This window comes from Miscanthus floridulus, chromosome 8, assembly GCF_019320115.1.
Source record: "Miscanthus floridulus cultivar M001 chromosome 8, ASM1932011v1, whole genome shotgun sequence".
Classification (NCBI taxonomy): domain Eukaryota; kingdom Viridiplantae; phylum Streptophyta; class Magnoliopsida; order Poales; family Poaceae; genus Miscanthus; species Miscanthus floridulus.
Genome location: NC_089587.1, coordinates 149,757,093 through 149,781,455, shown reverse-complemented (window position 1 = coordinate 149,781,455; position 24,363 = coordinate 149,757,093). Strand labels below are relative to the sequence as shown.

Sequence of the window (24,363 nt, the reverse complement as noted above, 5' to 3'; positions counted from 1 at the left end):
GTGAGGCCAGCCCGTGGCGGGGGAGTCCCACGCGCGTTGGTGATTTTGCAAAAGAGACCTTGAACTCCTCCCAATTTACAACTAAGTACTAACACTATTTTCTCCTCTCTCAGACCTTCTCACTTAACCCCCTGACTTTTCCCTAATTCACCAGCGCGTAACCCCAGCAACTCAGCGCACGGCGGCACGATGGGCGACGACACGGCGCGACCGTGCCGGCCACCAGAGGCTTGCGCTGGCCTGTCGGTCGGGCCGACCTTCAACTACGGTCCAACCTCCTACACCAAGAAGCAACGTGGGGTGGCAGGACATGCTGGAGCAAGCTGCAGCGATGCGCGGCACTCCGCGGCATTGGCGCAGTAGCCCCGGTGATCCATAGCACCTAAAAACCTAACTAGCTAGTGAGGGAGCATCAGTAGACTACCATGGACCTAGCCAAGGTGATGGTTGGGGTGGAGGATGGCAGAGGAGGTGTGGCCATGTGCGGCTGAGCCATGCGGCGGCGCACCATGGTGGTGCGGTCGTGTCAGCAGCGATGGGGAGGCGGTAGCGGTTCTACTGGCGTGCGCAAGGTGGAAAGGGAGGCAAGGCGAAACTAGTGGTGCAGGTGAATTGGCTTAGGAGGGACGGTAGGAGGGCTGCCCTCGTCCACGGCCGGACGCTGCCTTATTGGCACGGTGGCGGGAAAAATGCCAAATTGGAGCTCGACCGGGTGCCATTCAAGGCACGGTGGGATCAGGCAGTAAGAGGACTTGTTGGCAGAGACATAGGCGCACGGAATTGAAAGGAGATGACCACTCGCTGGTCAATTGCGTGGGGCGTGACTCCAACAGTGGCAGTAGAGAGAGAGAGAGATGGGCCGATAGGTGGCACAGCATGGCCTCGCCTTGGCGTGACGTGCTCGGCGTGACTGGGAAGTCATGCGCATAGACGCAAAGGACAAGCGCGCACGTACCTGATCGGTCATGGCCTGCGCGGCGCAACGCAATAAATGGCAAGGCGACGGCAAGCATGGCCACGTGTGCGTGGCAGTGATGGCCTCAAACAGGGTGAGCAGCGGCGTAGAGGTGTAGAGAGAAGCGCAGATGTGACTGTGAGGCGATGGCACCGGCAGCGACTGCGTCACGGCACGGGGAGGGTCGGTAGTGCAGCAGCGTGGCGGGATAGCCTGCAGCGCCGCACGACCACGCTAGTAGCAGCGGCGGCTCCACGCGTGGAGGCCAGTGGCGACCAGGCTAGAGGTAGCCACGGCCGGCAACGCATGGTAGCGCGCGCACGCACGAGCGACTAGCACTGTGACGGCGTGTGCCCAAGCATGGTGACCGCGTCCACCTGGCCAACCAACCCAAGAACGTGTCGTGCATGCATTTTAAAGCTCCTATAACAACTAAATGGTTGCTTCTAGACCTAAACCATCTTCACCATGCTCAAGATGGCATATGAGGCTACCAAACCGAGCTAAAATATAACACCTATTCTTAACCCGATTTCGCAAAATAAATTGCCAAACATGGCATTGTCTAGCTGTCTATATACTTAAAAATCTTCTAAGTCTATGAGCTGAATTTGATTCCAAGTTCCATTTCTAGGCTATTTGAAATGTTGGCTAGCACTGTTATTTTTCTACAGCAAGTATTTCATTGTCATCTACAAAGTTCATAGTCCAAACTTTATTTAAGCGCCACATATATGTTATATAGTATCTTTGTTCAATAAAAATTAGTTTTAAACCCTACTTGATACATATGAGTTATGGAATAGCTTATCATTTAACATTTTTATTGATCATCTGAAGTTATAAAAATGTTATCTACACCTTCCATCACATGCATTATCACATAAACATGATGCTCATGACATGATTTAGTAGTTTGTTTAGGGCGTAACACCGAGGGTGTTACATGGGCTTTCCAGTAGCAAGTGGATCAGCGACAATCTTAGGCGCCTCAATGGGGATTAAGTGGTTGGCAAACCACTGAGCCTTGGGATAAAAATCACCGTGTCAACTTGTCTTCCCGTTAGTTTCCAATCCCTCTCACCAGCTTGTATTACTTGTTCATTACATGTTGTTGATGTTTTAAGAACCGACAAGTAAATTTAGCGCCGCGCTGCTCAAGGAAATCGATGGCTAGCACTCGGGACATAAGGAATTATACTGGTTTGGGACGAAGCCCTACGTCTAGTGCCAAAGACTGTGAGTACGTTTCCTCAAGTTCAAGTGCTCGAAACGGCTTACAACAAGGGGTATGCAAGCTAGGGTTCTACAGGTGAAAGCTAGAGGCAGGGGAAATCGATTGTCTAGGTAGGACTGGCTCTCCTTATATAGCTGTAGGGGCTAGGTTACATGCAAAAGTGTGGGGTTATCCTGACCCAAGTGGTTAGGAGCCCAAGGGAGGGATAAGCTAGTAAGATTTGTCAGCAATCCTTCCGATCTTGTCAGCACGTCTAGGAATGGTCATTGAGGGTTTGCTCCCTTCGCCAAGTCATGGTGTATAGTGGAGGCACTGTGCCGACCGTGGCGGCATCGTGGGAGTGGTGGTTGTTCACTAACTTCCCTCCATGGTATGGGCTCATTGTAGACGTTGTGGCCTTCGTCCTGGTGTCTGTTTCTTTAGGGAGAAGTTGTGCTGTCATCGTATGGGGAGGGGCAGTTGTCCCTCGTGGACTACCTGCTCCTTGAGACGTGATCTTGTTGCCCGACCTCTCATGGCTGGGTCAGGGGCATTGGATGTGGCTGGTTTGTGAGGAGCTGACTCTTGGTTATGATTCCCATATAGTAGTGGGTGTGATCATATGTCCGTCTATTCAGACGTGATTTGGACGATGATGAACCACATGGGGTGATGTAGCTGATTCCTGGTGTTGTCTTTGTCTGTCAGCTGGGTGCTGTCCAAGATGACGCTCTGCCCTAGGACTAGATGGTCAGAGGGGCAGTCATCCTTCTTGTACCCGATGGAGTAAGTGCATGCGAGTGCGCGTCCTGTCCAGGCAGGCGCATTTAATGCGTCCACCCACCTCTCGTCCTTTCCTTAGCGGCTAAGGCTAGAGGTGGTCGTGGGTACCACGTGGTGCATGGTCGAGAGGCAAGAGAGGTCGAGGCAGGCCTCGTACGGCTCGGAGGAGAGAGGTCGAGGCAGGCCACGGTCAAGATGGGTTACGGTTGTTTGGGCCATCCTAAGCAACTCTCATATCTGTGTCTTCGGGATCCTGGTTATATACCCCCGACACATATACTAGTGAGTAGTTGTTGCTCTTGTGTAGATAAGTAGCTTATGTTAGCTTATGCAGCTAAGTAGTGGTGGTGGCTCTCTAGTTGTTCTTGTGTAGCTAGCTAGTTGAGTAGCACTCGTGTTGGTATCTTTGTGTTTGTGATTACTAGTATGTGTAGGAGCTCCTGTTGTGTCTAGTCGACTAGTTGATAGGTGTTTAGTCTACTACCTTGCTAACTAGACTTGATTAGGTGAGCTTCCTCTAGTTTGGTACCTTAGGCATAATTTGAAATAGCTTTTGTAAGGTACTTGTGATAGATAGAGGGGTGTAGTCAAGGCATGTATCGATTAGTTTATTTTTGTATTTATTTTGATTAGCTGGCATGATCAAAATTTAAAATAACTATTCACTCCCCTCTAATAGGCTTCTTGTTCCTAACAACTGGCCGCCGCGCCCAGCCTCACCCACATCGAGAGCTTCGACCGACGCCCTATGCCCTGCCTCACTAAGTCACTAGTGTTGAGGCTTCGACAAACAACCTGTACCCAACCTCGCCCGCGTCGGGGCTACAGCAAGCGGCCTAACACACCCAACTTTGACCGACATTCTGTTGCGCCTGGCCTTCTTCACGACTGGTGCGGCGTGCTAGCCTTTTTGTGGCTGGTAGTGCCATGTGCGAGGTCCTGGCTGGTGTGCGCTTAGCTATGACTGATGACGAATGAATTGACAAGGATATGTTAGTATCGCTGGGTCCCACGTAAATTAAAAAATATGTTTTCATAATTTTTTAGGATACTAGTTATTGTACGATAGTCTCTTAAGCTAGTTTCAAAATGGCATGTCTTGGTTATAAGACAAATTTATTGGACTCGCTTTTAAGGCAGACATAAAGGGAGGTTAGTGGCTCTCTATATCAACCAACATAGGAGAGGGAAACGAGGAGGGAGAGGGCGACGTCGCTTAACAAGGGGTTGTGCTTGGCCACTAATGTGGGGGCACAAACACCGTGAAAAAGAAGGGGTGAGGCTCAACCATGTGGAGCTAGGCATGGCCACTGGACCTCGTGCGGACCAAGGCTAAGGTCACATAGCCAGACAATCGGAGCAGTGGAGCGCGAGTGGCGGTGGACTTGTGTGCGGCTAGCCTATCGGCGGCATGGAGCACAGCTTGGACATCAGTGCTCCAAGCCAGGCCGACGTAAGGGTGTGGCGACGGCCATGGCCTGGCACCTGGAGGCGAGGCTGGGCCCTGTTGGGTAAGAAATTACCCGAGCATCAAAGTTTGAATACAAGACAAAGTTGTATTTATTTATGTCCCACTGTACATGTCAAAGAGGGTATTTATAGGAGTTCTGGTCTTCGTACTTTACATAAAATGACTATTCTGCCCTTGACTCAAATAGTTACAACGCTTTTCAACTACAAGGGTGAAGTGGTCTTTTTTCCATTTTAAGTCGTTATTCTTCAACTTTTGTACATTAACTTCATCGATGTCTTCGTCTTCTAGACTTAAATGGTTTCTGCTCTGATTTTCTTCTTCTCTCAGAATGTTAGGCGAAGTCAGACTTTTGTCTTCGCCTAATCTTGCCTTCTTCTTTTCACCAGCAAAGATGAAATCTTTTCAGCGAAGACGAAACCTTTATGATGAAGTCAAATTTCCACCTTCGCTTTACTTCTTTTTCCTGCAAGTAAACTTTGTTATAGAAATCACAATTTTAACTTCAAAGTCTCCGGGGCTGAGTTTTCCTAACAAAGTTTAAATCCTCCAACAGTCCCCACCACCAGCCACCACGTAGGTTGGGTGTCGTCTGTCACCACCTTCCACACGGCCTGTCCATGGGGATTTGAGGTGAAGAATGATGTAGAGAAAAGAAAATAGAATATGTGAGGAAAATAATAAAATAGACATGATAAATGAGACTTATAATGATATTGGATAGAGTAAGACAGACTATTATTTATAAATAAGTTGATAGTAACATGATAATAAGTTATAGAAAGTTCACGGTTGTGGGTGCCCCGTTAGAGACGAGCGTGTTTGGCAACGCTTCAACGCGCGTGCTCCATGGGCGGAGTCAGAACTCTTTGGACGGAGCTAGTTTTTGACACTCTGACTCGGAACACCGAAACAGCTCTAGCTCCATGTATCCAAGTTCACGACCGTTCCTCCGCGTGTGATCGTTTGGTGCTAGAGGCTATACCAAACAAGGCCTACGTATGTGGACTAGAGCACGAGGTTAGCCAGCAGGAGGCAGCAGAGGCTAACCGATAGGAGGCACCAAAATAATTCTCTAGTGGCAGGCTACGGGCCTGTTTGGTAGAGCTTTGGCTCCAGATAAAACAACTTCAATTATGATTTCACTTGTGGAGCTGAAACCGTTTTATGGACCATTTGGGAAAATAATTTCTCCGGATACTCAAAAGGGTAAAATGTCCGTAATGCCATTTTTTCTTCATTTTTCTCTTTTCTTTTCTTTTTCTTTTCTTTTCTTAACATATCGTATCCATTTGCTTGCGGCCAACCACACGAAAGGCCTCTATGCGGAGGTCGCTGAGTTTGCCTGGACTCCTCCTCTTCTCCATCCGCATCGAGAGTCAGGATCCTCCTCGCTGCATGGCTCCGCGGCTCAAGCTACGCCGTCGCTCATCCTCCTCCCCAGCCGCCGCCTAGCCCTCCTCGTTGGCACGGCCATGTGGCCTGCGCTCTGCCACCCAATACCGCCCTTCGTCCTCCTCGCTGGTGGCGTACCAGGGCCTTCTTCGCCGGCGCATCTGCCCTCCACCTCCACCGCGCCGAAGTGCTCGCGCGCCTGAATCTGGCGAGCCGCGCCAGGCCGCCCTCTCGGGTGGCTATGCGCCCCACCACCTCCGCGCCGGCATAGCCCGGTGGCTCCATCGTGGCACCTCCGCATCTCCTCGCTACGTTGCGGCATGGCCGTTCGCTACGATGGTGAAGGGTCGAGATGGCGACTAGAGGGGGGGTGAATAGTCTTTTCTAAAACTTAATCGCGTCGGCTAACCGATACAACTGCGGAATTAAAACTATCGGTCTAGCCAAGACTATACCCCACTATGTATGTTCACTAGCACCTTGCAAAGATAACAATTATGCAACAAAGGTGCCGGGCTAGCTAGAGCTCTCCTAAACAATTCTAAGAGCAAGGTTACACAAACCTATGCCACTAGTATTTTAAGCAACAAGAGAGCTCCTACACATGCTAGTAAGCTAAAGCACAAAGCCAACGATGCTCACTAGCAATGCTCAATAACAAGGCAACCAATGCCTAATTAGAGAGCGCAATTACTTAGCTACACATACTAAGTAATGTGACTAACAAGGTTACATAAACCAAATTAGCCACGCATGGGAGCTACTTCTATGCTACACAAGCAAGAAGGTAATTAGCAAGCTACACAAGCTATCTAATTACAAGAGCAACTACACAAGCTTAATATGTATAAAAGTAATTTGCAAGCTTGTGTAATGGGGATGCAAACCAACGGAAAGAACAAGGTTGACACGATGATTTTTCTCGCGAGGTTCACGTGTTTGCCAACACGCTAGTCCCCGTTGTGTCGACCGCTCACTTGGTGGTTCGGCGGCTAATTAGCATCACCCGCTAAGCCCGCACGTCGGGCGCCGCAAGAACCTACCCCTTGAGTGAGGGTAGCTCAATGACACGCTTTACTAGAGTTGCTCTTCGCGGCTCCCGCGGGGCGAGCACAATGCCCCTCACAAGCACTTCTCCGGAGCGCCGCACAAGCTTCTTGCGCGCTTCGACGGAGACCACCACCAAGCCATCTAGGAGGTGGCAACCTCCAAGAGTAACAAGCACCACCGGCTTGCAACTCGATCACCTAGTGCCACTCGATGCAACCTCACGATGCAATCGCACTAGAATCGCTCACTCACACAATCGGATGATCGCTATCAAGTATGTGTGAGATGGAGGGCTCCCAAGCACTCACAAGCATAGACACTAAGTCCCTTGAGGTGCTCAGCACCAGCCATGGCCGAAGGCCACTTCTATTTATAGCCCCAAGGGCTAAACTAGCCGTTACCCCTTCACTGGGCAACGGTCGGGCCGACCGGACGCTCCGGTCGTGTTGACCGGACGCTGGACCTCAGCGTCCGGTCGCCCGCAGACGACCACGTGTCCCGATTCCAACGGTCACTTGACCTGACCGGACGCAGCAGCTTCAACTGACCGGACGCTGGACCCTCAGCGTCCAGTCGTTTCCAGTAAGCTCCCGAGCATGACCGGACGCGTCCGGTCACACTTGATCGGACGCAGCCAGCGTCCGGTCACACTCCAGCTACTGCGTCACCGTACGTCAGCCTGACCGGACGCAGCCAGCCAGCGTCCAATGCTTTCAGACCCAGCGTCCGGTCAGTTGACCGATGCCAGCGTCACTCCACGTCAGCGCGACCGGACGTAGCCTGCCAGCGTCCGGTGCATTCAGATCCAGCGTCCAGTCAGTTGACCGACGCCAGCATCTTCGCGACCAACACGTTCTCACTTCTAACTTCTTCATCCTTGCTCCAAAGAGCCAACCACCAAGAATTTGCATCCGGCGCAATAGAAAATAGGCACTCCATTTTCCCGAAAGCGCCGAATCCCGCCGAGCAAGCTCGGCGGGAGGGAGAGAGGGACCCAAAACCCATCTCACCCCTGCAAACACCACCTCCTTTGTAAATGTGCCAACACCACCAAGTGTACACCACCATGTGTATGTGTGTTAGCATTTTCACAATCATTTCCCAAAGGATGTTAGCCACTCAACTTGCCACGCCACTCGATCCTAGCGACAATGCAACGTTAGATCACTCGAGTGGCACTAGATGACCGATATGCAAACAAGTTTGCCCCTCTTGATAGTACGGCCATCTATCCTAAACCCGGTCATAAACTTCTCTACACACCTATGACCGGTGAAATGAAATGCCCTAGGTTATACCTTTGCCTTGCGCATTCCATTCCATCTCCTCCAATGTCGATGCAACACATGCACCAACACGATCAACAATGATATGATCCACTTCATATCATCACGTGATCATATTGGTTCATCGATCTTGACTTTACTTGCTCTTCACCATTGCCATCGTCCATCGGCGCCAAGTCTTGCTCAAGCTTCACCGCCACGCGGTCCATCACTCCAAAGCCTTCGACTTGCCCTTCACGCTTGCAACCGGTCCATCAAGCCAAGTCTTGTCTTGATCTTCTCCACCTTGATCACATGACTCAATGTCATGTCTCATGTGCATTTAAGCTCCTTCATCATCACATGTGTGAGCTTTGCAACATCTCCAAGCCATTTTCACCTTCATGGCATATGTTGCTCACACATATGTACCTATGGACTAATCACCTGTGTATCTCACATAAACACAATTAGTCCACCTAGGTTGTCACTCAATTACCAAAACCAACAAGGACCTTTCAGCGGGGATAGAGGAGTCCATGTCCGCAATAGGGCCCGCTACCACCACACGGAGCCGGAAGACTTTTGGGGCTTCTACGTGGGGGCCGAGTAGCGTGGAGGCCTTTGTTACCAAGAGCTATAAAATGAGGCTTTTACCTGTGTGCCATTTGTAAGGAAAATGGACCATAGGTCCATTTACTTTGGATTTTGGTGTTTGATGACCAACACAACCAAATTAGACTAATGAATTTGCAAATGTTTGTTTTGTAGTTCAATAGGATACAAAACGTGACTTGGACAAAGGCGACATGATGATCTGATGATCAACACCTCAAGAAAGACATGTTAAGATGCATAGAAGACATACAAGGTCAAGCAAAGTCCAAGCACGAAGATTAGAACCAAGCCAAACACAAGATCGCGAAGAAACGAGACCAGCAGAGATGACCAGACATGGCTCTATGAGTGATCGGACGCACTGGTGCTCGGCAACACCAGGTGTCAGTAGCTGTGACCGGACATTGAGCAGCAGTGACCAGACGTTGAGCAAAGCAGTGACCGGACTCACCAGTGATACTATTCATCATCATGGCAATGTTTTCAGCGTGACCGGACGCAGTGGCACTGGACGACCGGACGCATGAAGTGTAGCGTCCGATCGAGTCCAGAGAGGTTCCTGAGCGGTGCCAGCGTGACCTGACGCGTCCAGTCGATGATGACCGGACTCAGCCTAGAGTCTGATCAACGTGCACGCTCCAACGGTTGGGACGACCGAACGCGTCTGGTTAGGATGTGATCAGCGTCCGGTCAGTAGCAGAAAAGTGGGTTTCGCCCCCCAACGGCTACTTTCTCAGTGGAGCTTATAAATAGATCCCCCAACCGGCCATTTGACAATAGGGGAGCTGAGGAAACATACCAAGGGTGTTGGTACACCATTTTAGTGATCTCCACTTGCATAGTGCTTAGTGATTCATTAGGTGATTAGCGTATGTGCTTTTGCGAAGTGCTTAGGTTGATTAAACCACTGCTTATGCGCTTGCTTCTAGGTTTAGGCCTAGTGTTTAGTGAGGTTTGCATACCTCTTACCACTTGGTGCTTGCGCGTACCATTGTTGTACATCAGAGGGGCTTGTAGTCTTGCGAGATCACACCAACCGCGTTTGTGGTGTGGCTGCCACCATGTATTAGAGGGAATAAGGCCCGCGACGTTTTGGCCGAAAGCTTGATAGTGAAGACGGCAGGAGCGGTCTGGGAGAGGCTTACCGAAAGGCACACCGGAGACCCACTTGCGCATGGGAAAGGACCAGGGCTATCCATAGAGTTACCCGACCGGGAGCTTGGCCCTTGCGAGGGATTCCTGGCGAGGGGCTCCAATGAGGACTAGGGGGAAGTTTGCATGCTTCTCGATACCTCGGTAAAAATACCATAGTCATCGACGGGAGTTTGCATATCTCTATCTTACTCTTTAGCTTCTGTATTTACATTGTTTGTATAACTCCTTTTTTGCGGTAGAGATAGCAACACACTAGCAAAACTGAAGTTGCACATTTAGATAATTTGTCTTTTGCATAGGTTTTGCTAAGAATAGAAAAATGGGCCATAGTTTAGAGTTAGAGTTTTAAGTTGCCTAATTCACCTCCCTCCTCTTAGGTGTCACGGTCCCCTTTTAATTGGTATTAGAGCCGGTTGGCTCAATTTGGACCTTTGGCTTCACCGCCGTTGAGCCGACGCTATTTATAGTGGTTGGGATGGATACCTATAGACCTCTGTACTTTGACGGCACTAACTTCCCTTACTATAAAGCTAAAATGGCTTGTCACCTCGAGGCGGTAGATTTAGGTGTTTGGAGAGTCACTCATGACGGGATGAAACCCATTAAGAATCCTGATAAACCCACAAAGAATGAAGAAAAAGAAATTCATTTCAATGCTAGAGCTAAAAATTGCTTGTTTGAATCTTTTAGCATGGATGTGTTTAACCAAGTGTTCACTTTAAATACGACACATGAAATTTGGTTAAAACTCCAAGAGCTCCATGATGGCACAATAAATGTCCATGAGCAAAAACATTGTCTAGCTAAACAAAATTATAATTTCTTTAAAATGAATGATGATGAGCTTGTTCGTGATATGCATTCTTGTTTGAATCTAATTATCAATGAGCTCCATTCAATAGGATTAACAAAGCTAGATGATGCGGACATCGTGAGGAAGATCATCTCCGTGCTACCATAAAAGAAATATGCAAGCATTATCACCATCCTTCACAACATGGAGGACTTGAGCACCATGACCCCGTCCATAGTCATCGGCAAGATAGTGGCATTTGAAATGTCACACAAGATGGGTCAAGAAGAAGCATCTTCATCAAGCAAAGGCAAAGCTCTCGCATGTAGTGAGAAAAAGAAGATGAAGGGCAAGCAAGTTGAGACAAACTCAAGCTCAAGCTCCTCAAGTGAAGATGAAGAAGAAGATGAGGATGATGAAGATTCAAGTGATGATGATCAATCTTCCTCCTCCACCTCCGACCTTAATGAAGAATCAATCAAACTTATCAACAAGGTGGAGAATATGATCCAAAGGCTCAATGCCAAGGGTGTGCCCATCCAAATTCAAGATTTCATCTTCACCAATTAAAGAAATGAGCAAAGAAAGAAAGGATGCTATGGATACGGCGAGTTGGGGCACTTTGTGGAAGTTTGTCCAAACAAGCCCACACCCAAGTCAAAGAAGAAGGCATGTAAGGACAAAGCCCTCACATCAATAAGGTCATGGGATGATTCTTCAAGTGAAGAAGAAGACCATCACAAGAGACGAGGGCGCAAGCACTCATCATCAAGCACCTCACGTGTGTGCCTCATGGCACGAGGTAACAAAAAGTCTATCCCTAGTGATAGTGACAATAATAGTGATAGTGATGATGAGCTACCTTCTTATGATGAAATTGTGCAAGAAAAATCTTAACTTTGCTAAAGTTTGCACTAGTCAGCAAAAGAAGCTTGAAAAATTAAAAGAAAAACTAGATAGCTCACAACAAGCTTATGCTACTTTGCTTGAACAATATGAAACTTTTGCCAATCTTAATATGGAGCTATCTACTAAAATTGAGCAACTTGAGACTAGTGCAAACACAAATAATTACACAATCAATGATGAGCAACTTGTAAAGAAAAATGAAAAATTAAAGAAAAAGTTAGCTAATTCACAAGATGCTTATAAAAGTTTGTTTGCTAAAATGGAAACTATGTGCAAACATTGTGATGAGCTAACAAATAAAGTTGCTAATCTTGAAGCCATCGGTTCTACCCCCACGGAGACACCTAAAAAGAAAAGTTCTATCTTTGACATGCCTAAAAAGGATCCCTCTACTTCTTGCAATGATTTATGTTTAGACTCACCTTTGTACAACCAAGTTTGTGTTGATAAAATTGTTGTAGATATATGAACATAAGAGGTTGCAATGGAGAATAAGCAACTCAAGCAAGAAGTGGCTCGCCTTACCAAGGACTTGACTCAAGTAAAAGGCAAACTGGAGCAAGCCCAACTTTATCAATATAACACCGTTAAGGGAGTGAAGAAGCTTGATGAAGGACAACCCATGGTTTTGCTACGTGTGCCAAAAGGAAGGCCACAAGTCCTATGAGTACAAGGTGAAGAATGGGGGGAGCTAAGAAGAAAGAGAAAAACAAAAAGGAAACAAGCAAGCTTTCCAACACCTACACCAACAAGGTGGACAAAAACGTCTCCACACCTTATCTCTTGAAGAAAAAGAAAAATGACAAGGTGGTGGCCATCAAGGTGACACAAGCAAGCCAACAATGGGGCCAAACGCATTTGGGTGCCAAAGGAGATTATTTCCAACATGAAGAGCACCAAGAAGGTTTGGATCCCGAAAGGGAAGTGAGAAGTCCGATGGACTTTGGGGAATTTGGAGACTTGGCAAGGTATGGGTGCATTTTATGGGGTGCATCATTATGGACAAGGTAATTGTCAAGTGGGTTAGTGAATACTATGGACCCAAATTCCCCTTCCTATGTTAGGTAACTAGATTTAATTTCTTGCAATCTCATTTAGCATCTAGTTCCTTTTCATGTCTAGATTTGCATTTGCATGCTTAAATATTTTGTCTTGCATACACTAGGTATATCTTATGGTAGGCTTGCTCGGTTTCACTCTTAACCCTTGGAGCAAACCTACATGGTTTAAATTATTTAGGAGCACGACACATAGCTTGTTTTACAATTATTCATCTAATATGTGCCAAAGTCCAAATTGTAGATAATTTCTCCCGAATATCACATTTGAAAATGATTCTCACATTCATGTGATGTCATCTTTTAAGTGGTATTTTTTATTCTAAAATCAATGTGCATGTCTCCTACAAGTATTCCATACTTGTGTGCGTAAATTTAGGAGGAGGTTACTCTACAAGTTGGATGATTTGAGACTAACACCTTTTCAAGCTTATCATATGTGTAGTAGTCTCATTGCAAGGAAAATGGAGTCCCCGGAGTTAAGCATCATACTTCAAATATCCACCACCTATTGTAAGTGGTATAAATTAAATTGGTTTCCATATGTGGTATTTATAAACCGATATCATCATGTTGATTTCACTTTGATATTTATATGCATTCTCCATGCATTATATAAATTAAACTCCCTTGAGCATTAATTAGCCAATTATGCATAAACTACATTCTCCATCATATGAATTCATATATTTAGGGGGAGCTTAGTCTATGTAATGTGAGAGTCAAATTTTATGACCTATTCCACTCCACATACAAAAGGATCACAAAGTTTGATCCTCTCTTGTGCTACTAATGTCTTCCTTTTCGGTGTTTGATTATAAAGGGGGAGAATTTGTAGGACCAAAAACAAGCCCGGTTATTATAATTTACAAGTTGTAATAGTAATAGTTTTCAATTGGTAATGGTCCGAGAAAGAGATGATAGTGGATTATGGAGTTAGGGGGAGACTTAAATCCATAATGCCACATGAGGACATTTGCAAGGGCAAGATAAGTTTCCAAAGATGTTTACATGTGGTATCTTTTAGCATTATATAACTTTACCCTTTGCATTGCATTCTAGCAAGTAAATAGTTTTTAAATTCCAAAAATTTTATTATTTGCTTGTTTTGGTCGTGTTGTCATCAATCACCAAAAAATGAGAGATTGTAAGGAAAATGGACCCTAGGCCCATTTACTTTTGGATTTTGGTGTTTGATGACCAACACAACCAAATTGGACTAATGAATTTGCAAGTGTTTGTTTTGTAGTTCAATAGGATGCAAAATGTGACTTGGATGAAGGCGACGAGATGATTCGATGATCAACACCTCAAGAAAGACATATGAAGATGCATAGAAGACATACAAGGTCAAGTAAAGTCCAATCACGAAGATTAGAACCAAGCCGGACGCAAGATCGTGAAGAAATGAGCCCGGCGGAGGTGACCGGATGCGGCTCTATGAGTGATCGGACGCACCGGTGCTCGGCAACAACAGGCGTTAGCAGCTATGACCGGACGCTGAGCAGCAGTGATCGAACGTTGAGCGAAGCAGTGACCGGACTCACCGGGGACACTGTTCATCGTCACGGTAATGTTTTCAGCGTGACCGAACGCAGTGGCACTGGATGGCCGGACGCACGAAGTGCAGCATCCGATAGAGTCTACAGAGGTTTCAGAGCGGCGCCAGTGCGACCGGACATGTCCGGTCGATGATGACCGGACTCAGCCCAGAGCCCGATCAACACGCGTGCTCCAACGGTCGGGACAACCGGACGTGTCCGGCCAGGACGTGATCAGCGTTCGGTTAGTAGCAAAAAAGTGAGTTTCACCCCTAACGACTACTTTCTCAGTGGGGCTTATAAATAGACCCCTAACCGGTTATTTGATAATAGTGGAGCAGAGGAAATATACCAAGAGTGTTGGTACACCATTTTAGTGATCTCCATTTGTATAGTGCTTAGTGATTCATTAGGTGATTAGCGTAGGTGCTTTACGAAGTGCTTAGGTTGATTAGACCACCGCTTATGCGCTTGGTCTAGGTTTAGGCCTAGTGTTTAGTGAGGTTTGCATACCTTTTACCACTCGATGCTTACGCGCACCATTGTTGTATATCTGAGGGGCTTATAGTCTTGCGAGATCACACAACCCGCGTTTGTGGTGTGGCCGTCACCGTGTACCAGAGGGAACAAGGCCCGTGCCGTTTTGGCCAGAAGCTTTATAGTGAAGACGACGTGAGTGGTCCGAGAGAGGCTTGCCGGAAGGCACATCGGAGATCCACTTGCGCGTGGAGAAGGACCGGGGCTATCCACGGAGTTACCCAACCGGAAGTTTGTCCCTTGCGAGGGATTTCTTGCGAGGGGCTCAACGAGGACTAGGGAGAAGCTTGCGTGCTTCTCGATACCTCGGTAAAAATACCGGAGTCGTCGACGGGAGTTTGTATATCTCTACCTTACTCTTTAGCTTCCGCATTTACATTGCTTGTATAACTCCTTTTTGCGGTAGAGATAGCAACACACTAATAAAACTGAAGTTGCACATTTAGATAGTTTGTCTTTTGTATAGGTTTTGCTAAGAATAGAAAAAGAGACTATAGTTTAGAGTTATGGTTTTAAGTTGCGTAATTCACCCCTCTTAGACGTCACGGTCCCCTTTCACCATTATAAAAGTTGGTAATTACTCACGAGCCATTAAAAAAGTTGAGTTCTCACAGGTGCTATTGCTCTAAACACTTTTGCCCTCTGCGTTTGGCTCTAACGGTGTCAAAGTACAGGTGTGAAAAATCAAAAATACACTGAGGTCTTAATATGCAATTAATTTTTTTGAGCATCTTAACCATCTCAAATTAAAAAATTCAAAACTGGAAAGTTGTAGATCTTGTCGAGATCTACAATATTTATATAAAATTATCTTCAATTGATTTCGTACAAAAAATATGTTTTTTCTAAAACATATTAATCATATCAAATCATATCTTTTTTTTGTACGGAATTAAATGAAGATAATTTTTATACAAAAATTGTATATATTGTTGAGGTCTACAACTTTCTAGTTTTGTGTTTTTTCATTTGAGCTCATTAAGATGCTCAAAAAAATTAATTACATATTCAGACCTGAAGGTATTTTTGATTTTTCACACCTATGGTTTAACACCGTTAGAGCCAAATCTAACGGAAGTGACATGTAGAGAAAAAAAAGTTCGGTGACACCTGTAAGAACTCAAACACTTTTAATGATTTATATGTAATTACCCAATTTTATAACAGCACACGTCTAAAAGTCTCCTGTAAAATTGCTCCGGGAGCTGCGGTAGAATCCCTACCAAAGCGTCCTACGCCTACAGGCGTGTAGGTTGCAGATACAACAAACCACCGAAGAGGGAAAACAACAGAGGCCATCAATGATCTCGAGATTCCCAAATCTCTTTCTTAAGTACCGCGGCGCCGCAGGCCGAAACCACCGCTTCCACCATCGCCAACTGTCGCCCCCTCTCGCCCTCACCATGTCCGACCTCCGCCCGCCGGAGCACCAAGTCGCCGGCCACCGCGCCTCTGCCAACAAGCTGGGTCCGCTCATCGACGGCTCTGGCCTCTTCTACAAGCCGCTCCAGGCCGGGGACCGCGGGGAGCACGAGCTCGCCTTCTACGAGGCGTTCTCCACCCACGCCGCCGTCCCGGCCCGCATCCGGGACACCTTCTTCCCGCGGTTCCACGGCACGCGCCTCCTCCCCACCGAGTCGCGGCCCGGGGAGCCGCATCCGCACCTCGTCCTCGATGACCTCCTCGCGGGGTTTGAGGCGCCCTGCGTCGCCGACATCAAGATCGGCGCCATCACGTGGCCGCCGAGCTCGCCGGAGCCCTACGTGGCCAAGTGCCTCGCCTTGGACCGCGGGACCACGAGCGTTCTGCTCGGATTCCGCGTCTCCGGAGTCCGAGTCGTCGACCCCGAGGGCGCCGTGTGGCGGACGGAGCGCCCGGAGGTGAAGGCCCTGGACACCGCCGGCGTCCGCCGCGTGCTCCAGCGCTACGTGTCATCCGTTGCCGACGAGGGGATGGACTGCGCGCTCGCCGCGGCGGTGTACGGCGGGAAAGGAGGAGTCTTGTCACAGCTGCGCGAGCTCAAGGCGTGGTTCGAGGAGCAGACTCTGTTCCACTTCTACTCGGCGTCGATTCTTCTGGGCTATGATGCTAGTGCAGTTGCAGCAAGCGGAGGTGCGGGTGGGGTGAGGGTGAAGCTGGTGGACTTTGCCCATGTGGCCGAGGGTGATGGGGTGATTGACCACAACTTCCTGGGCGGGCTCTGCTCTCTGATCAAGTTCATTTCTGACATTGTTCCAGAGACCCCTCAGACGCAGCCTTTGGGTCCTTCTTAAGAGAGGATCATGGCATTTTCGATTTGATAACAAAGGTAATGCTCACCCTGGATATGTTAATTGTTCTTTTTGTTTGTTAGATTTGCTGCTTTATATGGAGGTAACGTCGTATTGATAGTAGATATCGGTTCAAGGATGTAAAGTAGAAGGGGAAATTTGCTCATGGCTTAGATGTTGTCTTGCTATGGGGTCAGGGGATAAAGTAGATGGAAAGATTTGTTCACGTCACTGTGGTCCTCAAATCTGCTAGGATGTTTGATCTTCTGAATAAAAGATTATAATATTGTCACCTCAGCAAAAGTACTAAAAGAAATAATTGATTATGCATCTGGCGATGTTAATGGTAGACTGGTAACTTTAGGCAGATTCAGAATTGTATAAAAGTTAAATGATGATAGGAACATGCTATTCAAAAGTGGAGGTATTTATTCTGAATACATTTTTTACTTGATTGTTCAGTGGTATGTGTAGCATTAAAATAATTCAAGGGAATCAAGGTATTGGAATTGGAATGTATTGTTATTAATTACAGCCTCCGAATTTGTTAAATGATTCTAAAATGCCGCGCCCTTCTTGGAGCGGGCCAGCCAGGGATCACTGAGAATGGCCGAAAGAAATGTTGACTATGAAGCAAAATAAGCACTCTCATCTCTTGCTCTGCAATTTGCAGACTCTATCCTACTTAAACCTTGAATAATGGACAGGGTTAGATTAAATTAGAGAACCCATAGCTGCCTAGATTGCTTTATCCAATTATTTCAACCTGATAGCAAAAGTTCGTAGAGCAACTTTAATGTCAGCTTGAAAGTTAGTGCACATGTAAAGAACTGCATATATATGCTAGATGGATGAGTTTAACAGAGATTAGTAGTATTTTATAAGAAGGGTGATATGTTGTAAACCAATTATCATGAAAAATTGTAAAGTGGCTGGGTTCTACATATTCTGTAATGACCAATGCATTTAATATAAGACCACAGCTAGTACATCTGACATAGAAGATCAACACAGAATCAGAGAGAATAAAAAGAGAAACTTGGAGGTCTATTGTAGCATAGCTACCTTTGTATGTTGACAACGTTCTTAAGAAAAATAACCATGTTAATGACTTGTCAACTGTATGGAAACAAAAAGATCCAGTAATTCATTTCATGGCCAATCAGCCAGGAGACATCCATGGAGTAGTAAAGCCAATGTAAGGTGTAAATTAGTATTGTAATCGATCTACCAATTGCCATTCTATGTCAGATTAGAATAAATAGTCTTTGACTCTTTGTTGTCTAAGTTTAGAAAAGAAAAAGGGAATCATCTTTCTCCTATTTTGATTGATGCTGTTGCTATGGAAAAGCAGTACCTAATACTGAGCTCTGACCTCATAATGTAAGCATTTTCCCACATTAGAAAATTTTGGACCTGACAATAGTTTCAAATATGAAAAAGTGAAAAATATACAATATTTAGCTGTGGAGCAAAAGAACGCTGTCAACTATGCAGCACGGATACGGATACGCGTATCGGTATCGGAAGGATACGGATATGTAGATACGGCAATTTCCTAAAAAAACCCGATACGCGGATACGTTTTACTATTTTTTAAATAAATACATAATGGCACATATTAAAATTGTGAAAGTAGTTCAGTAACCACTAATCAGTACAAGTAGCAGTTCAGTACATCACCATGAACTCTGAAGTAGAAAGGAGAGGAAGAGGACAAAGGAGCACAGGTACAGCCACAGGCCCACAGCCCACAGGAACAACCGAACAGGACATCAAATTCGCAAATCACAAGTGTCCTGGTTGCCCCACTCTGCCGTCGACCTTATCCTCTTCCCAGCCTCCCAACGACAGCGCACGTCTCCCCCGTCCTCCCTCCCAATCCAGACACTTCTCCCGTACCTACGTCCCTAGACATCTCCGCCGCTCCCACCACGCCGCTGCCTCCGCACCGCCCACCCTCCTCCCCTTCGTATATCTCTCCCGACGTCAGGGCGCAGCGGGTCGCTGCCTCTTGGCACAGCGCTGTGCAGGCGAGCAGAGGCTCGTCGCAGGTGGCCGGCGAGCGGGGATGCTGCGTCACTGCGCGGGGATGCGGCGCGAGGCGCGAGGCGCGGGCGTGCGGAAGTGCGGGCATCCGAGGCTAGGGCGTCGGGGACAGAGGGATAAGGGAGTCGACTGTTATTGGGCTGGGTCGTATCCACAAGCCAGATACGTATCAATTGCCGTATCCAATATTCGTGAAAAAAACAAAAAATCGGATACTCCGAGGTTACGTATCGGAGGAGTATCGGACACGTATCCGTTATCCGATACGTATCGGATACGCGATACGCGCTCCCAGTGACGTATCCGTGTAACATAGGCTGTCAATATGGAAATAGCACTAAGAGGGCTCAGCTTCACGTTTGCTCAATCATATAAAAACGAGCCTTCTTACCTCTTGCTGCACAATTGAAGAGGCAGTGGGGTTAGCTCAAATTGCTTTATGGCATGCAATTCAGAGAAGGTTAAGTATTATCATTCCTCATCAACGCTCAATTCATACATTGCCTTGCATTTCTTCTTATATCTTAATCCCATTCATATAGCAACAGGGCTTGGAACATTGTGAGTGTAGTAGGTTACAGTATATACATGCAAGGCAACAGAAGGGGGATATATTTTGGAGCTAGAAACATTGTAAACACGGCAAACAACAGGGCTACAAACATTGTGAACATAGTTGTTGTGGTGGTTGTAGTAAATATAGTAGAGGCTGTTATCAGTATGAAAAATATCATCTAAGGAAAAATCTTAGCAATTCTGTAGGTTTCATCAGTACAAGGAAAAATATACATAAATCTCATTTTATAACAGGTTCTAAATATAGGAAAAGATTCTGCTAAACTCTTTTCCAATCAATTGTGTTCCTATGTTTTGGAGGAACATAAACTCAGTTCTGTAGGTTTCATCAGTACAAGGAATGTGGTGTCTTGTACCTGTTAATTACAGCAAATGGTTGATCAATGTGATTAATATGTTATATAACTAATATTTGCTTAAGTGTATGTAGGTGCAGAATGAACTTACCTCCAATCAAAGTATCAAACCGAGTGAATGAACAGCCTTGTTTATTACATTTATAAGCTGGAGCAAGTTTGAGCTTCTGTAAAGCTGGAAATGGTATCAGTAAAAGTAACAATTATGGGAGCTAATCAGATTAAATCAAGAAATGGAAAATGTATTTTTTTAGCTAACCTTTTCAGTGAAACGATCTATTAGTTGCAGCTACAGAAGTGTTCTAAAAGCATAATATTTATAGATGGTTCTACTATATTAGGGGTTATTTTTGTTGTTCTGAATACTTTGTCTGAAAGGCTTTGCTGAAAAATAAATAAATGTGCCATACCCAATAGGCAATAGCTACAGAGTTAAGGCTCGGACTCGGCGATCTGTGATGGCAAGCACGAGACCTGGCGATCTGATCGCGGCGCTGGGATACACCAGCCATGCAAAGCACAGCATGTGCAGTGCATAGCTTGCCATGGCTATCCGCGGCGCGTACAGGAGGGCCACAGCATGCAAACATGCACACTGCACGCCGTGGCATTTGCATAATGGCACGGCGGGCAGTTGGGCACTTTCCACAGTTGCGCCGTGGCTTGCCCCGAGCCGCGAGACAGTAGACACTGCGACGCGCAGCAGGCCGGCGGGACTCCCCATGGTGTGCTTGGCATTTTGTCGAACAAGCAGTGAGCATGATCCCTTGCATCGTGCGGTCATGCCTACGACTCCTGGTATGGAATCACCGGCCGCCATGTAGGTTGAGGCACGGGGGCAGTATGTCTGGTAGTGGGCCAGAGAGGTACGGTGGATGCGCCAGCCCCGTGCATGTGCGGCCATCCGTCGCAGTTGCTCTGCTGCTCGAGCGCGCCGGCGACGGCAGAGTTCCAAGCGGGCTACCTGGCTATGGACTGCTCCCTAGCCCAGACATCCTGGTCACGAAGCTGTTGGCTCGGGGAGTGCTTTTTTCGCCGGATCGGCTTCTCCGTGGGAACTGGGTACAGCCAGTGCGGTGCGGCGGGCTTGGCTGTTCGTGGGTGACGCGAGGACGGGAGTCAGGCAGTCAGCATTTCGTCGCGTCGGGCCTTGGGGAAGAAGGCTCTAGAAAAGTGCAAGCTATTTGCCTGCAATTGGACGGTTGGATCATGATCTGACGGCGAGAAATTGGAGGCGACGTGGCCCAATCCCTGGCCGGAGCTTGGCTCAGGTTTAGAGGGAGAGATTGTATTCCTGATGATTGGGGTCGCGAATATGTTTTACCCTTTGAAGTTGGGATCTGTTATACACTGAAGACAAGCCTCTTTAGAGCAACTGCATCAGATCACTTATATTACATAGTAAGTTTTTGTAGGAGAGTACCCTAAAACCATTTCAGCATATAGGCGAGCACTGCTGCAGCAAATTACCTTAAATTGTCTACTATATTTCTTTAGGAACAGGGGAGAGGGGGTTCTCTCCATTCTTTAGGCGAGAAAGGGCTGTTTTTAGATGTCTTAAAAATTATAGGTGGGAGATAACATAGGAGATCTGTTGCAGCACCTCTATCTTCTAAAAGCTAGTTTTTAGGTATGGGATATTTAGACAGGAGATCTGGGGTAGATGCGGTGTTGATCACTAAGCAAGGCAGCAATCTAATGATTTCAATCTAGCTATGTTAGGCATTTACTGCTCGAGTCATTCATGCTTTTACTCAATTTTTAGATAAAGGAATTGAATCCGGCTTCATCCCTTAGCACATGATTTTATTCAATAAGAAGGATAAAGATTGTGTGTAGAATATCTTCTTGATCTCAGTGGCTGTATGCCTGTATGCCTACAGATTTGGACTAAAGTAAATTGCACTTAAGTTCTAGTCAAATAACTCCCTACTTTTTTTATGCCACACTCTTCATGACCAATTCCATGCTGTATTGACCATTGATGCGGCTTTCACAATCTTTATTTCAGCACTTGCACACTTATCTTATCGAGCTAGGGCAAACAGGATCATTGTGTCTCTATATATATGGGCTTATGGAAGCTATCCTTTTTTTTTACAATCTTTATAGCTAACCTCAATAAATCCTTTCGTCTATACAGAGGGAGGGAGAGACCGTCCGTAGATCCTATCCTATTTTCTTATTATTTCTGCACAAAGAAAGAAGACCATTATGTTATTGAAAAATACTATGTTTTTATAGAAACAATAAAAGGTACTTATTCATACCATACGTCTCTTGAGATTACATCTACCTTGGTATTGCTAGCTATTAGTCTACAGCACCATTCTCTCCATCAGGTTATTATACAGCAACTGTGTCAGTATGGAAGTTATCACACCATGAATAGTTACTTCTCTTTGATAATTTACTGTCATCACAGCGTATATGTTAAATCATTTCCAGTAACATTTCTCATTAAAAATGATGTTGGTGATGCTTTTTGGCGGAAAGCTTTGGTGTTCGATGTTATTTCCTCCGTTTCTGCTTCTTTGTGATGCTAATGGACTGTGTTTCTTATAATACATAAAACTGTGAAATGTAAGCTTAGGCGCAATGCCCTAGTCCTACACTCCTATTATAATTGTTTTTTTTTGTTTCAGTTGATTTACAAATGATAGACTTAAGTTGGATAAGCTTGTTAGTCCCTTTGATGCACTAATGGATTCGACAGTAATTAGGTAGATTTACATCTGAGATATGAGGTCTTTTGAGATAGTATCAATGCCTAGAAAGCAAAAGGCTGCTGAAGCAACAAGCAAGTCCTGACTCTAAATAGAAGCCAGAATTAGAGTATGCCATATTGTCAATTTAGGTGTTTGTGCAGTTGTCTTCTATGGTGCACTTCATTTATTGTCCCCCTTTGAAATGTGATTGATGGAACTCGTGACCGTTTGTCATTTCTGTATTTGCCATCCAAATGTCAGTGGCAAACCCAAGAAATTCCGGACACTTGATTGTGATTTTCCCTGCATAATCTATTCTGTGTGAAATCTCAGTTATTTGAAGTAACCTGTTTATCTAGGTGACTAGGATAGCAACCTTTGTTCAGCATTATTTAGTAACACTTTGGTTGATTTAACACTTAAAATGTGGCTTTGTGGCATCTTGTATTTATCTACACCGATGAATTATAACAGGTTTACCCATCTCAATCAATCATTATCTTGCTTAGCTAATTTTCGAACAGGGTCGGCGCAGCACAACTATGCACATGAGTCATAAGCAGAACATTTTATCCTGATTTTCCATTTTTATTATCGTTCATAAGTAGAACATTATATCATATTTTATGCCTTTTTTATCGTTCGGTGATCACTATTGAACTTACATTGTTGATTTGTTGCTGTCTTGCAGTCCTAAAAGTTTTGTCCGGAATAGAAACCTCCGAGTTGCTGGGTGTGGAAGTTTGTGACGATCGGCTCCGGCTCACCTGGTTGCCTTCCCTGGAAACATACGGCAACCTGTTCCGTTTTTGAAACCCTTCTTTCTTCTGAAGAAGTTTGCCACTTTGGGATTCAGAGTACGTTGGATCTGATTGCATAGAGAGGAAAAAAACTAAGGTGGTGTATAGATACAGGGTGTAAAGTTTGGTACATCACATCGGATGTTACATGTGGTGTCGTATGGGGTGTTCAGATACTAATAAAAAAACAAATTACAGAATCCATCAGTAGACCGTGAGATGAATTTATTAAGCGTAATTAATCTGTCATTAGCACATGTGTTACTGTAACACTTTATTGTCAAATTATTGACTAATTAGGCTTAAAAGATTCATCTCGTAAAGTAGTCATAATTTGTACAATTAGTTATTTTTTAATTCTATATTTAATACTTTATGTATATATCAAACATTTGATGTGATAGGGTGTAAAGTTTTGACGAAGAAACTTAACAAGGGCCCAAGCTTGCCACTCCGTCAGAGGTTGCCTGGTAAGCATGCAGATGCAGGCGTATTGATCCGGCAACACGCATGCATCTGCATGCTTGCCGTTCATGTGTGAGCAGATTTCTTTTCTTTTTGTTTTTTGTTGGTTTCCTTTTCTGCGACGAAGATTACATGCATGTGATGTCCTGATGGGGCAGTGCTAGCTTTGAGTAGCAATTTGCATTTCTGCTCTGAAACTCTCTGACCTACTGCTACTGCCTGATGGGGGCAGTGTTATAAAACTCTATCTCTGTCACGCTTGCCTGATTAGGTGAAATTGCCATGACCCAAGGTACTGGGATGCCCGCAGCCCGTAGTGGTGATGTGTGGCCCCGAGTTCAACGACCATTTGTTGGGTCCATCTGTCAGCTGCAGTGCACCTAGATTTGCCAC

The 24,363-nt window shown here is 45.9% G+C and overlaps 1 protein-coding gene across 2 annotated transcripts; it reads left to right on the top strand.

Annotated features, from left to right (window-relative positions):
• The first annotated feature begins 16,041 nt into the window (after positions 1 to 16,041).
• On the top strand, positions 16,042 to 23,762 carry LOC136477359 (inositol polyphosphate multikinase IPK2-like). 2 transcript variants are annotated; one of them, XM_066475493.1, is made up of 2 exons: positions 16,042 to 17,054; positions 23,397 to 23,762. In XM_066475493.1, the coding sequence occupies exon 1, from the start codon at positions 16,048 to 16,050 to the stop codon at positions 17,017 to 17,019; it is 972 nt and encodes a 323-aa protein (XP_066331590.1). In that variant the 5' UTR covers positions 16,042 to 16,047; the 3' UTR covers positions 17,020 to 17,054; positions 23,397 to 23,762. The 2 variants fall into 2 exon arrangements, with proteins under 2 accessions (XP_066331590.1, XP_066331591.1); XM_066475494.1 differs by lacking the exon at positions 23,397 to 23,762 and adding an exon at positions 20,072 to 23,386.
• The last annotated feature ends 601 nt before the right edge of the window (positions 23,763 to 24,363 follow it).